The sequence below is a fragment of the Anser cygnoides genome, chromosome 6 (genome assembly GCF_040182565.1).
Source record: "Anser cygnoides isolate HZ-2024a breed goose chromosome 6, Taihu_goose_T2T_genome, whole genome shotgun sequence".
In the NCBI taxonomy this organism is placed as follows: Eukaryota; Metazoa; Chordata; class Aves; order Anseriformes; family Anatidae; genus Anser; species Anser cygnoides.
In genome coordinates, this window is record NC_089878.1 from 24,306,998 (window position 1) to 24,320,528 (window position 13,531).

Consider the following 13,531-nt stretch of genomic DNA (forward strand, 5'->3'; position numbering starts at 1 on the left):
GCTATAATTTTACTTTTTAACAGTCCACTGTGGGCTCATCTGTACAACAAAATTAGCGATAAGCAAGCTGTGAATTTCCACCATGTTAGATACTATGTTGCAAACTGTCTTCTGTTCTTAATTTAAACTTCCATTTTGCAGACTTACACAACGATCTACCTTTTATGACAAGAACCAGTACTAAAGAGTGTAATATAAACCCTTTTTTAACTGCATTTTTATCAGTCTTTCCAGAACTCGATTGTCAGAGAAGAAGTTCAAAGAGTAAAAACCTGAAATGCTGGTGTTATTAAGTCATTAAGAGCTTTGCCGTTGGCTTTTGAAGACAATTCACTTCTGGGACCTCCGTTCGGGCATTATCTGCTTTCCTACAGAAATCCTTTCGGTGTCAAGGGTCCTTCCTCTCCAACGTACAGCTTTGTTACCCCGCTCACAGCGTTTGAACCGAAGGCGAAACCACAGCTCAGAGAAGCCCCGCGAAGCTACGGAGCCAGCAGGAAAAACGTGATCTCGCTCAGCCCCCAGCGCCTGCCGCTGCTCGCTTCCTGCAAGCGGCAGCCACCCCCGGCCCCCGTCACCCAGGCGCCCAGCCTTGCTCCGAGCCCGGTGCCGCGGGCGGCAGCAGCTTCGCAGGGCCCCAAGGCAGGCCCTTTGCTCGCCTCCCCTCCCCTCGCCTCGCCTCGCCCCCTGAGCCCAGAGCAGCCGCCCGGCCCCGCCCGCCGCCTCACAGCGCCGCTCCATCGCACCATGAAGGTGGGTCCGGGAGAGGGGGGCCCGGGCACTCCTGCTCGGGGCGGGTGGCACAGGTCGCGGGCCCTTCGCGGCCGCCGCCTGATGGGACTTCTCCTTGCAGACCCTCCTGAAGTGGCTGCTGGGGCTCCTGGGGGTTGCCGTTGTCATCACGGTCATCGCTGTGCCCGTGGCTCTGCTCACCGGCAGTAAGTCCGCCGCCGGGCTGGGAGGGAGGGACGAACGGGTCCCCGAAACTGCCGGGGCTCGGTCTCTGCCGGCCGTGGGGGGGCTCAGCCCCCGCGCGGGGGCGGGCTTCGCGGTTGGAGTTTTGCTGAAAGTTTGTACTTGGGCGTTGGTAGGGCTGACGCTCCTGAGTCCTTTGAAACTGGGAGTTACTTCAAGAAGGTGTCTCGCCTGAGGGGGGCTTGGGGGAGAAATTAAAAAGACGCTTAATTCCCGTGTAAACTTAGAAAATGCTAGTTACAAGTATTACGAGTTTCAGCACTTTTTTCCTAGCGCGGTTGAAAGCTGTAGAACCAGCAGTAAAATGCCAACTGTTAAGTCCTCTAAGGTGTGTTGAAGAGATAAGATTATACTCCTTCTGATTTGCTTCATTTGCACAACTTTTTATTTGTTAACATTTATTGAATGAAATTATACAATGCTGTTACAGAGGTCAAAAAAAAGTAGGAGTAGATTTGGAATGTGTTTTTGGACTCTGATCAGTTTGTACTTTCCAGGTTGACATTGTAGCTCTGATGTTAATGTAAAACAGCATTAAATCTTCATCCAATGATACATTGCTCCCACCTGGTATGGCCAAGCTGCAGGTTAATGACTCTCGTTATGTTCTCATGATTAACAGCTGAGCTGTTATAATATGTAGAATTCAGCACTGCAAACTTTCAGAAGTTAAAGTATTTTCGAGATCAGACCTTTAGTAGTCTTAAGTTTGTTAGGTTGATTCTAAAAAGTATGAAGATATGTATGTTGATCTTTTTTGTTTGTTCAGAAACAAACATAGCAATTGCTTATGTGCATAGAAAGTTCTGGTGTTTATTTTTATGTCAATTAAAGAAGCAAAATTTGTGTCACTGTACTGTTCATATGGCATAGTTTACATTTAAATCTTTGGCGATTCATCTTTGATATTAATAATATCATAGTCATTAGTAACTAGATTTTCAGAGTCCAGATATCTGGCTTATTTATCTTCTGGGCTAAAAATTGCATCAGTGGATGCAGACTCTCCTTTCTTCCAGTTTTTGGGTGCTTTTTGCCATTAATCTAAAAAAGCAGATTTCTGAGGTGACAGAAGATATTTTAAGAAGCTGGAAATCATAACAGAAAGGATCTTAATACTTTATCAGATGCATGTGTGCATCCTTACATAGTGCCTAGCCAAAGAATTCAGTGTACAGGCCTTTACTCTGCTGAAGGGTTACTACTAGCCTACCTTAATGCCAATGCTCTGTCTTACTGAAAATCAAATGGGGTCTTCTTTCATAGGCTGTAGCATAGGAATTCTTTTGCTATAGAAGTGGCAGCAATTTAGAATTGGTCTTTGAGTTCTATAGTTAAAAAAATTAAAGAAGCACCTCTTTTGTATGAAATACAGAATCCTACCATACCGTCAACCTTGGCTTGTGCCACTTTGTGTATTGTAAAAGAGTAGGGCAATATGTTAGTCTTATTACTCATGGCTGAAATTAATGAGTGGGAAATTATCTAGCACACATAGGTAATTCAGTAGGTCCATTTGGATGAAATAAGGACAGAGATGGAGAGGTGCCAGTTTGTAAACTTGAAGTTCTGACTTTTCCCAAATCAGGTCAGTTGTAACATCTGAATAATAACTGTAGCTACTGCAAGTTCAGGAACTTTGAATTTTTGACTAAAAGGTGCTAAACCAGTGTTTTCTGTTAGCTGAGAGTGTACAGATGGTACACTTATAATTAGCTCTTCATATGTTAGAGAACTTAGATTGATTACACTGTTCCTATGCATGAACTTCGGATGCGCAAGTCAGGTGAGGATGTCTTCTGGGTCAGTACAGGAACTGGCCAGAGTACAAAATTACAGGTGGCAAAGCTGGAAGGAGGAGTAGCAGCTTACATGACTGTGACTGTGTGAAATCAAAGTGTGCTCTGATAAAAGGAATTGTAATTGCAGTCAAATCTTTATTTCATCCTAATGGTTCAAGCATTGTGCTGGAATGAAAATGATTATTGATATACATAGGTATTTTGAGTTTAGATTTCTTACCTTTGGGCTTCCCCTTGCCATACTCCTCCATGTACTTTAATTTCATAAGCTTATTAGTCATGCAGCACAAAATTAGTTTGATAAATGGGCTCCAGTGTTTTGAAAGGTTATGAAATTTTGACACTCCAGAGGTGTTCTGACTTGTTGGCTGGATGATAGGCTAGTGAAATGAAATGTGTTACTTTTGTTTCTTCTCTTGAAGCCATTTAGCATGGACTAATAATATAAGTACTTCATACTTATATTTGCAAAAATGTTCCCTAGCTTTGATTAGGGAACAGCAGCCCTACAGTATTTATCTTGAGAGTCTTCAGCCAGAACTGTGACTGTACAAAATTCCATACTTTTTCTTTATACCCTGCTGCTTATTTTGCCACCTTATTTTTATATTTAATCAAATATAGGACTGCTTGCATCAAACACTTTAATCTTGAAGTAGCTCCAGGAGTCAGTCATATTTGAAGTCTGTTGGTGAAGGCGTTGTTATGCCTTGAGGAGCTCTTCAAGAGGTGACTACTGTAGCAACTGGTTACCCTTAAGGCATGAATATTTTCTTAAAACATCTGGCCTGTCTGCTCATGACTCATTTCTCTATTTACTTACACTTCCTTTTTCTTACTCTACCTTTTCATACAAAAGGCAGTTCAAAACATCCAGTGGCCATACACCATTACCTCTTCTCTAGCAGTGGTCCTGGTGGCCAGCTGCTCAGGAAAAGCCGAGAGTGAGAGGAAGAGTAGACGATGCTGAGAGCAGAAAGGAGACAGTGTCATATCTAGTATCATTCTGCTGCCACGAGAAAGTTACCAACAACACAAATAGTATACAGACCTGTACAACTATCTGGTCACAAATCAGTTTCCTTCACCCAGACATCTAACTCTGAGAGTGAGATATTGACTAAATGAGAAGGCTTATCACTCTAATAGGTGTTACTGTGCATGGGCTGCTGTGCTCTGTTGAGAGAAAATGTGCCTAGAAGAGGTTGGAAAAGCGTAACAGGTTCTGGGAAAGTTAATGACTTTGAGGTGTGTGAGAGGAGAAACTTCATGAGTTTGAAATCCGACTAGTGAGCTAGTTTTCACTAGTGCCTGGAAAAAAGTATACATAGAGATAAGGGTTACTGGCAGCAGAAGTCCAATGAGTTGTTCTTGTCATCCTGGATTTGAAGAATGTTGGGACTGCTGAGACAGCTTCTCGGTTCAAGGACTTGAGAGAGATGAGGTTGCAGATCTTCCTCACAGCTAGTTTAATGTATAACTGAGATGAAGAGGAAATCGAAGCCTTCAAATAGCTCTTATTGTTCTTTTGGGGATGGTCACATATCAACAGTCTTACCCTGTTTATCCTATCTGCAATTTGTCCTGTGCTAAGCAGATTTGTGACTGGATGGTGTGGAGGAGTATCTATTGCCTATGTCAACACCCTGCTTGCAACTGAAATGGATGTTTAAAAATACAGAGATGTCTGGCTGATACACGATTCATATTTGAAGACCTGTGCCACAAGTTGAATTAATCTGGTAGCTGTGATCTGTCCCAGTTTTCTTGGGAATTGGGAATAAGGAGTCTTGTATTACCATGATTTGTGAAAGGCCTTAGTTTTAAAGGTGTTCAGGGAGAAAGCTGGAAAATGGGTAAATGAATTTTAACCTATGGGTTAGAAATAGATTTTTGAAGTGGAATCTTTTTCAGTCTAGATTCAAAAAATAAGGTTTAGACAAGAATCTTGAGTTTGTGTGTTTTTAGGGAAGCATTATATAAACAGTAAGCAGAAGTTAATTCCAGTAACATAGCTTCAAATGACTTCAGTCAAAGTCATGACTGAAATTCTCTCCAAAGTTGTTAGGGAGATACAGTAGGTTAATAAGCCAGCAGGTTGTGAGCATACTGTAGATTTGTCTGACCAAACAGTCTTTTATTTTGAATCTGATTGTTGTAGCTGTTCTCTTTTCCCCGTTTATTCATGCACCTTGCATAGCATTACAGGATCCTCTTAGTCTGAATGTTGTTTTGAGAGAGAGACAATTGCTTGCTCAATTCCATCTGAAATCCTTCTGTCCTCTGAAGGAAGGTGGACATGGTTTCCTGCTATATGACCTTGACTTCTCTAGCTGTTATTTAACTCTCTTATCTACCCTAATTTGAAAGTTGAGTAATGCATATAAACAAATTTACCAGCAGTTAGTTGCTATCTCTAGAATACTTCTGCTATTTTTATTTCCTTAGTTTGCATGAGATGGGGCAAATTTGAGAGGGATACCAGACCTATTGATTACCTCTCTCTGGGACAATCTCCACAGCCTCAGTGACACCTGGGGAACTGCCCTAGGTTGGTGTCACTGTGTTGACAGGTTGGTTTTCTCTTGGGAGTCCTGCATCAGGTTTCTCTTCTTGCATCTCTCATGCTGCTTCTAAACTACATTCTTAGATTTCAGATCGTTCTAGCCTTTGTTCTGCTGTCACTTAAAAATTCTGATACTTTCTCACCTTCTCTGTTTTGTATCATTTCTCTATCCCTTTGTTTCTCACTGTTGTTGAGTGTCGTGCTTGTTACTCATCTTTCCCGTGTGGTTCTTCGAGTCTTTCTTGGTTGTACTGAACGTGTAGTAAAGTTTCCAGTATTATTACTTTTACAGTTTTATCTCTGTTTTAAGCCGGTTACATGATTTCTTGCTCTATTGCATGGTATATAGAAATTTAAAAAATGTGTCTTGACACAGGGGAATAAACAATACATTCACCAAAAGTAATTTTTAACAGCTTTCATTTTGGGTATGGTGCTGTGTTGCACCACGAACTTTATATAGTAGTTAACTGTATTTCCTTAACTCCTTCCTTAACCCCTTATACCTACAGAAACCAACTCAATCTTTCTAGTGAGAAAAAGTGAAATGGTTTCAAAAATAAAAAATAAACCTTATGTTTTTGCTGTTGTGACAGAGGTATTTTGAGGTAACTATTTCCAGTATATCATTATGACAGTGATAAATATGTATGTGTTCTTTGGGGGGCGGGGGGGTGCAAGGGGGGAGAATAGGGTAGATATAAAAAGCCAGTTGCTTGGAATTTAGAAAATAGCCTCCATATGAGTTAGACAAGAAAGAAAAATAGCAAGAAAATTCAGCTTTCACAGACTTTGAGGAACTGGAGTGAAAGAAGCCATTTTGCTAAAATATGAACATATATTGACCTGTATCCAATCTTTAATTGCCACTAATAAGTTTTTGAATGTCAACAGGTACTTCATTTTGTCAAAATAAGCCTATTTGACACTTTATTTTTTTTTCAAATAGAGTCTAAACTAAAAGAATCGAAATGCAGCAGAATGCAATATATGGTCAGTGGCATAATGTGGTTAAGTAAGAATATACTGGTGGTGGTCTATCTTGCAAATTAAGAAAATACTCCAAGTAGAACTTTTTGACTATACCCTTACAGCTTGGCGTATGTTTTCATATTCAGTTACTATGTGGAAGGTGTTGACAGAAAATGAAATTTTAATTTTGTACACAGCCAACAAATCTTAATGGTGGCCTGATTTTTAGTAATGAGACCTCAGCAAAATATGTATGTCACCAGGGGAGAAAAACATTCAGCAGTTTGGAAAAATCCCTAAACCTGTTCATCAGCCACCTGTCTTAAATTGCTCCTCCTTTTCCAAGAGAGAATTTTGTTGCTTTCTGAAGCCCTTCTAATTGAAAATGACACTTACTCAATTAGGAAGGAGAGAAGTGATATTCCCAACTAGACAACTGTGCATGAATATCAAATACACACTTGTTCATAATCCATCAAATTAAATATTCAGTTAATATAGAATAATTAACCTGAGAAATTAATATTCTCATGGAAACATCATGAGCAGAAAATCTAGACTGGTGATTTTTAGAACAGGCAAATTTCACATGGAACTGAGCAAGCATTTCTTTTTTAACCTTTGATGAGCAATCTTAATCTAAAAGCTTTGTTAGGCTCTTGACTTTTACTGCAGCAATGGCTGTGCAGTCTGTGCTGTATATGGGTAATATGCTTATTGTTTGGAAATAAAAATAAAACCATAATAGCTAATATAAATGTCTTCCTGTCATGTTCCATATGTCACATTTATTCAACCTACAGAAAGATACCCTGCAGCAATCATTGAGGTATTTTTTGTTACCACCGCCCCCCAAGGATTTGTACTCTTTTTTCTTCTTCAGCATATTGAAAGAAGAGGCTGTCTGTTGAAAAGTATCTAAAATACTGGAAATCTCAAAATAGATGGGGGCAGGTTACTATCCTGACTGATTAGTCAGAACACCTGTACTGGAGTGTTTTTATCAATTGATTTTACCCTGGATCTTTTGATTTGCACTGATAGTAACAAAAAAAAAGGAATGATGATAAAGATTGAATGAAATAAAGATTGCTTCCCTTCTTTACTGTGTAGATTTGTATGACAGCAGTTTTTTAAAAAACTAATAATAATAAATAAATAAAAAGTGAGGGGAAGCAGGAAGAGAATTGCATATCTGAATTTCAAAAAATATATATAATATATTATTTGAACCTTTTGAACTTTGAATAAGTAGCTTTTGCACTACAGCCAATAAAAATGAAATATTTTCATAGAAAATGACGGTGGCATACTGGAGCTGATGACCAATCTCAGAAGTTTAACTGGATTCAGTTTCACTAGTCTTTTCAAAGTAATCCAGTTACTTAGTTTTAATTTTGCAGTCAAAATAGTGATGTCACAACAATCATTAAAATACTTAGATACCTTGGTGAAAAACACATCAAGAAAGGAATAAATATTTAACCAGCTATTTCATTATAAACTTAGCAGTATGCATTAGTGTTTTTTTTTCTTTAATTAGATGTTCATTGACAATTTTAATGATTTTTCATGTGAGATATTTCTGAAATTTAAGTTTAATGATAGGTGATTCACTATGGAAGAATTTGGGACCAGGAACAGCAAGTCTTATGTAATAAAGTACAGCAGCCACTTAATTTTAATATATCATTCAAGAGCTGTACATCTATTCCCATGGATGCCACATATCATTCAACTGGACAGCCATGCCTGTCCACCACTCTTAATGAGCATGTACCATGAGCATGTACATCTTTGCTGTACGTGACCAACCCCACAGTCAATGTCTGATGCAAGCATTAGCAGTCAGGGTTCTGCAGCTAAGTTCCAATGTGTGAGCATAGAGGGGAAAGGCACTAAGATCACTTCTTTTCAATTTTTGAGGAGTACATACATATATTTCCTGAGATAAGAAGGATAAGTGTATTTTGTTTATTTTGTCACTGTCAAACAGGTATTTTTACTAAATCCAAGGATACCAGCTCTAGTGTATCCTAAAATAAAATACCAACAGAGAAAAGGCATTCATAATTTTTGTATTTGTTCAGTGATCTCATCAATATTCCTTTAGTTTATGATTGATGAATTTATCTTGCAGTAAAGCTTTATTGCCTTCTCACTGCTGGTGCTTCACACCTGGTCAGTTAAAACACATCAATAACCAGCAAAAAAAGACACTTATTTTAGTGGTCAGGTTAGGAAGCTGGAGTGGAACAAGTTGTAATAACATCAAAACCTCTTTTCTGTCACTCTTTCTTTCAGAAAGTACTGATTCACGAAGAACATACACCCTAGAGAATTACCTGAACAGTGACTATCAGTATAAAACACACAATTTGCAGTGGATTTCAGGTAATTTATTTCTATACATAGCATGAATCCGAAGAAAATGTACTACCATAAACACACAATACTCAGAAATGACTAATATATCCTGAAAAAATGTTCAGTTATTTAATGGTACTTTTACAGAATGGTGCATAGCTCAAAGAGTTGTGATTTCTTTTCCTTAAATACATGATAGTGTTCATGTTGAACTATATTCTCATATTGCTAAAAAAGCATATTTACTCATATTTACTTCTGTGTATAAGTGTGTTCGTGTAAGTGTATCATTCTGTGAAGTGTCAGCTTCCTGTGTATCAGGAAACAGGGACATGCACAGCTCTTTTCCTGCTGGGTATGCCTAGTACCCCAAGGGAAAGAGGTGCCAAAAAGTCGAGGCTGTCAGCCCAATTTTGTGAACATTCTTGTGCTATAAGCATCCTTTCATTACAAAAGATGGAAAGAAAATTTTGACCATATTTTTAAAATTTATTTCCTGCTTAACAAAAAAAAAAAAAAGATAAATGACTGATGAACATTTTACTTATTGTTTATTGGTATCTCTCTTGCTCTTTTAGGAAATCAGTATCTTCACAAAACAGCTAATGGGGACATCCGACTTTTCGATGCTGCTACTGGAACATCCTCCATAGTCTTGTCAAATACAACATTAGTATGTTGGCTTATATTTAATATATGCAGACTTTGGGGAAGGTATTAAATTTAATATTTTGTTCTATGCTTTTCTCTGGAATCAGTGCTTAATATGTTCTCTTCGCTCTTTGTTGACAGGACAAGTACAAAGCAACCACGGTTATATTGTCCCCTGACCAAAAGTTTGCTCTTCTGCAGTACAGCTATACAAAGGTACAAATAGAATTTAATTCTCTCAGAATGAAACCGGGAAGTGAAGGTTTGGAAACAACTGAGCAAGAAGATGGTCTTGGAAGTAGGGGTTGTGGAGGCTGAAAGAGTGTGTGGGAAATGCATGAGTTTAGATGAATAAGATGGATGTCTGTAGGGGAACACTGAAGTCTAAACAGACAAGAGAAGAGGGAGGAGATTGATAGTGACTGCCTAGAGGCATCAGGCTTGGAAACTAGAAGAGAATGGTATCAAAGACCTGTGAGCTTGGCAGAAGAGAAATGACTGTGTGAGTAAAGCCAGATAAAAAGATAGTGGATGGAAAGATATATGGAGAATGAAGCTGGAGGGTTAATCTGGGGAGATAAGCTAGAATGGTAGACAGGTGTGAGTGTCCAAGGAGTTGTGTGGGTAAAGGAGAAGCAGGGAGGTGACAGGCTGCATGCATAAGCTTGTATATATATATGCTATGTATGTGTAGACTTGTTACATTGACAGCAATGTAACAGCAAGTCACAAAAGTCTTACACTTTTCCAGCTACCCTAGACATCTCCTCCACTCATGATTTGTTCTATTATATTTTATTTGTTGCAATCGTAAGAGTTAATTTTACTTTAATGCTGAAGCCATCTTTTAACCTTTATGTAGTAGTAGGATTGAAAGTTCTGTTGTTATTAATATTTATTGCAAGAAAAGAGAGTAACAAAATGAATCATGAGGATGTGGACACTTCTTATGTAATAGCCATCTGGTTGTGTAGTACTAAGATATTGTTTTATATCTTCTTACAAATCTTGAAGAACTATCATAGAAGGTAGCATTATTGTAGCATGTCAACACCGTGGGCTAAATCAAACCTCTTCAGCTCCTCATAGTGAGTACATTTAAATGTGTCTGCATTATCATCATCATCTGTCTCTGTAAGTGCCCCCAGTGATACAGACTTCAAGAAGAAGGTTTCTGGGAGAAAGGGTTTATTTCTGTGACAATATGAATGGAAATAGGAACCCAGGAACTGCTACAGAAATACTGCTGGGACTTGTGAGGACTACTAAACAATAGGATGTTATGTTAAATAATTCAATATTATTGTAAAAGGAGGCAGAAGGCAATTGTGCCAGTAGGGCAGAAGGAGAGGGATTAACTGTGGATAGCTTTGATAGTCTGCCATATAGTTACAAGAATTTCTGAAAATCTTCAGCATCTCTGGCCTCCGTATTTCCGCACTTAATCAGTCAGTGGCCTCTATCATAGTACTTTAAGTGATGACCCCAGAGCAGCAGTGATTCTTTAGTCTTTTCTTAAGCCTTATGCAGGCTTACTACTTGTGTAGTTTCGTTGTGTTATATCTGTCTTAAGCAGAAATGTGAGGCAGGTTTCAGTGGTAATTCAAGCTGTAAAAGATTTGTGTCCTGGTGACATTTTTGTTTTCTTAATATTAAATTAATTCTTTTGCAGTTGTGGAGGCATTCCTACACAGCTTCATACTACATCTATGATTTCAATACAAGGTTAGTAATTTTTGCCTGAGATATAATTTTAATAGTATTTTTCAATGAAATGACATTTTACTGATTTGTCTTAGTTGTGTTTTGTTTCTGTTTTTTCCAGTTCTATCTTAGATGAAACACCACTGCATAATAATACACAATATATTTCCTGGTCTCCTGTTGGTCACAAACTGGTCAGTAAGGATAAGTGAAACTTATATGGTCGTTTATTTTTGTATCCATGACATAGAAGCTCACATTAATTGTGCCCTTGGGCTTTTTGGACTTACCTACTCCTAGATAAAGTAGCTGAACTAGATTCCAAATTGACTGGCTACAGTTGCTAGAAATATTCAAATATCCCTCTGTGTGTTTTGTTCTTTGATGAAAAGGCATTCCTGAAAGTAGTAGTGGCCCATAGTCTGCACAGGAACTTAGTGTTTTTATAGTGGCAGGCAGTAGCTAACGCCTTTCAAAGACAGCAGCATTATGGCTGTCTACTTACTCATCACTGTGGCTTTTATCTCCTAATTAAAACAATGAAACCTTATTTGATAGACAAATGTAACAGGGATTAGAGGATCAAAATCTCCTCTCCTTGTACTCTTTCTCACAGTCCTTTTCTTCTTAATCTCCACCTCAATCCATGGTAGTTTTGATAGCCACTGTGTTTGTAAGGCTTGTGCATTCCCTATGTGGATGTTGAATCTGACCTAAAGAGCAGTCACAAGAGATATGGTGTTTATGCATTCTTACTGCTTGTAGTATAGAGATTATGGAGCCCAACCACAGCAGCAAAGGATGTTGAAAAGAGCTTTCTGCATCTCAGAGAGAAGCTCTAGAATAAAACAGTGTTGTTCAGTTGTTAGGGAAAAATGGATTGGAAAGGGAGGCAGATGCCAAAAATATAAAGGAGTTCTGAGTGTTACTCAGAAATACGCCATCTTTGGAGATCTATTAGCGATTCTGAAACTCTCATCAATGTTTTACCAAAATATTCTTTTGTTTGAGGGACAAATAAGTAAAAACAAACAAAAAAAACTACTAAAATAAGCTTGTATCTCAAAAGGAAAATTAATAGGAAGGCTTTCTTGACACGATAATAGTGTCACTTAAACAAGCTAGTTTGTGGGTTTTTTTGGGTTTTGGTGTGGGGTTGTTTGTCTTTTGTGTTTTCTTTGTTTGTTTGTTTCCATCTTGGCATAAAGTCAGGTTGCTATACTTGCTTTGTTTTAGTAATTAGTGTTTGTTAAGTATCAGTGATGTTTGGCCAAATGCAAATTCAAAAGACAGCTTTTGCCATCTGAAGTGAAAGTAAATAGCCCACTAAACGTGGCAAAGGTAGGGAGCAGATTTACTGTAACAGAAATCATTATCACAATGATGTTTTGCAGGCATATGTTTGGAATAATAATATTTATATAAAAGCTTCACCAACAGCAGCACCTGTGCAAATCACTAACAATGGAGAAGAAAATAAAATTTTCAATGGAATACCAGATTGGGTTTATGAAGGTAACTACATCAAGCACAATTTACTTTGCATGTTAATACAAAAACTTGATTTTGTTATACCTATTTTATTATAACTGTTATATCTCATTTCTTATCATCGAAAAGTTCAAAATAATGCAAGTCTGCATTTTCACAGAACCATGTATCCTTACCTGAGCTTTATATCTCATTAGTGTATCTAAGAACAGAAATGAGTTAGCTTAACTAGCAGCAGGTCACTAGAAATCATAGTGTGTGAATTAGCTTCATGTGATAGATTATGAGCATTGATCTTTTTCTCATTTCAGAACTCCAACAAGCATTCTGTGCTTTGGTACTTCAATTAAAAAAAAATCCCATTAAAAACTAATGAGAACAATTCTTCAGATATAAGAGCCAACTTATCAATTGTAATTTAAATGCATTTGCATCTCTTTCAGAGGAAATGTTTGGCACACATTCTGCTCTGTGGTGGTCTCCAAATGGCAATTTTGTGGCATATGCATCATTTAACGATACAGAAGTTCCTGTTATAGAGTATTCCTTTTATTCTGAAGACACCTTGCAGTATCCAAAGACCATTCGAATTCCATATCCCAAGGTCTGTGTTATTTATTTAACACAGTTGTTCAGCAGTTTCATTAAGGGAGTAGTCTCATTTAATCAGTTTCTGCTAATGAAAATATTGTCTGTCTCTCCTCAACAGCTTGCTGTGATTACTCTTTCTGAAGTCAACAGCATCTGGCAATATTAAAGTATTTATTCTCTCCAGGGGAAAGCAAATAATAATAATAATAATGTTTTGTTGTTTCACCACAAAAATTTTGAGAGGTGGCAAGTAGGTGTTGAGATAATGAGAGATCTTAGGTAAAAGCATTTGGCAGTTGCATGTTATATTAGTGTCATGCATGGTATTAAGAATGAAATCTTCAACCAATGCAGTTTTTTTAGTTCTTGTATGCTTCCTATGTTGGGACGAAGGGGAAGAATTTGCTGACAG

At 38.0% G+C, this 13,531-nt stretch overlaps 1 protein-coding gene across 1 annotated transcript in view; it reads left to right on the forward strand.

Moving 5' to 3' along the window:
- The first annotated feature begins 610 nt into the window (after window positions 1-610).
- Window positions 611-13,531, forward strand: part of DPP4 (dipeptidyl peptidase 4) — a 44,500-nt gene continuing 31,579 nt past the window's right edge. Inside the window, exons 1-9 of the mRNA XM_048072296.2 lie at window positions 611-753; window positions 854-938; window positions 8,620-8,709; window positions 9,261-9,355; window positions 9,475-9,549; window positions 11,006-11,058; window positions 11,159-11,231; window positions 12,432-12,552; window positions 12,972-13,132. Of these exons, the coding sequence (XP_047928253.1) occupies window positions 748-753; window positions 854-938; window positions 8,620-8,709; window positions 9,261-9,355; window positions 9,475-9,549; window positions 11,006-11,058; window positions 11,159-11,231; window positions 12,432-12,552; window positions 12,972-13,132 (759 nt within the window). The 5' untranslated portion in view covers window positions 611-747. The remainder of the gene's footprint in view (window positions 754-853; window positions 939-8,619; window positions 8,710-9,260; window positions 9,356-9,474; window positions 9,550-11,005; window positions 11,059-11,158; window positions 11,232-12,431; window positions 12,553-12,971; window positions 13,133-13,531) is intronic.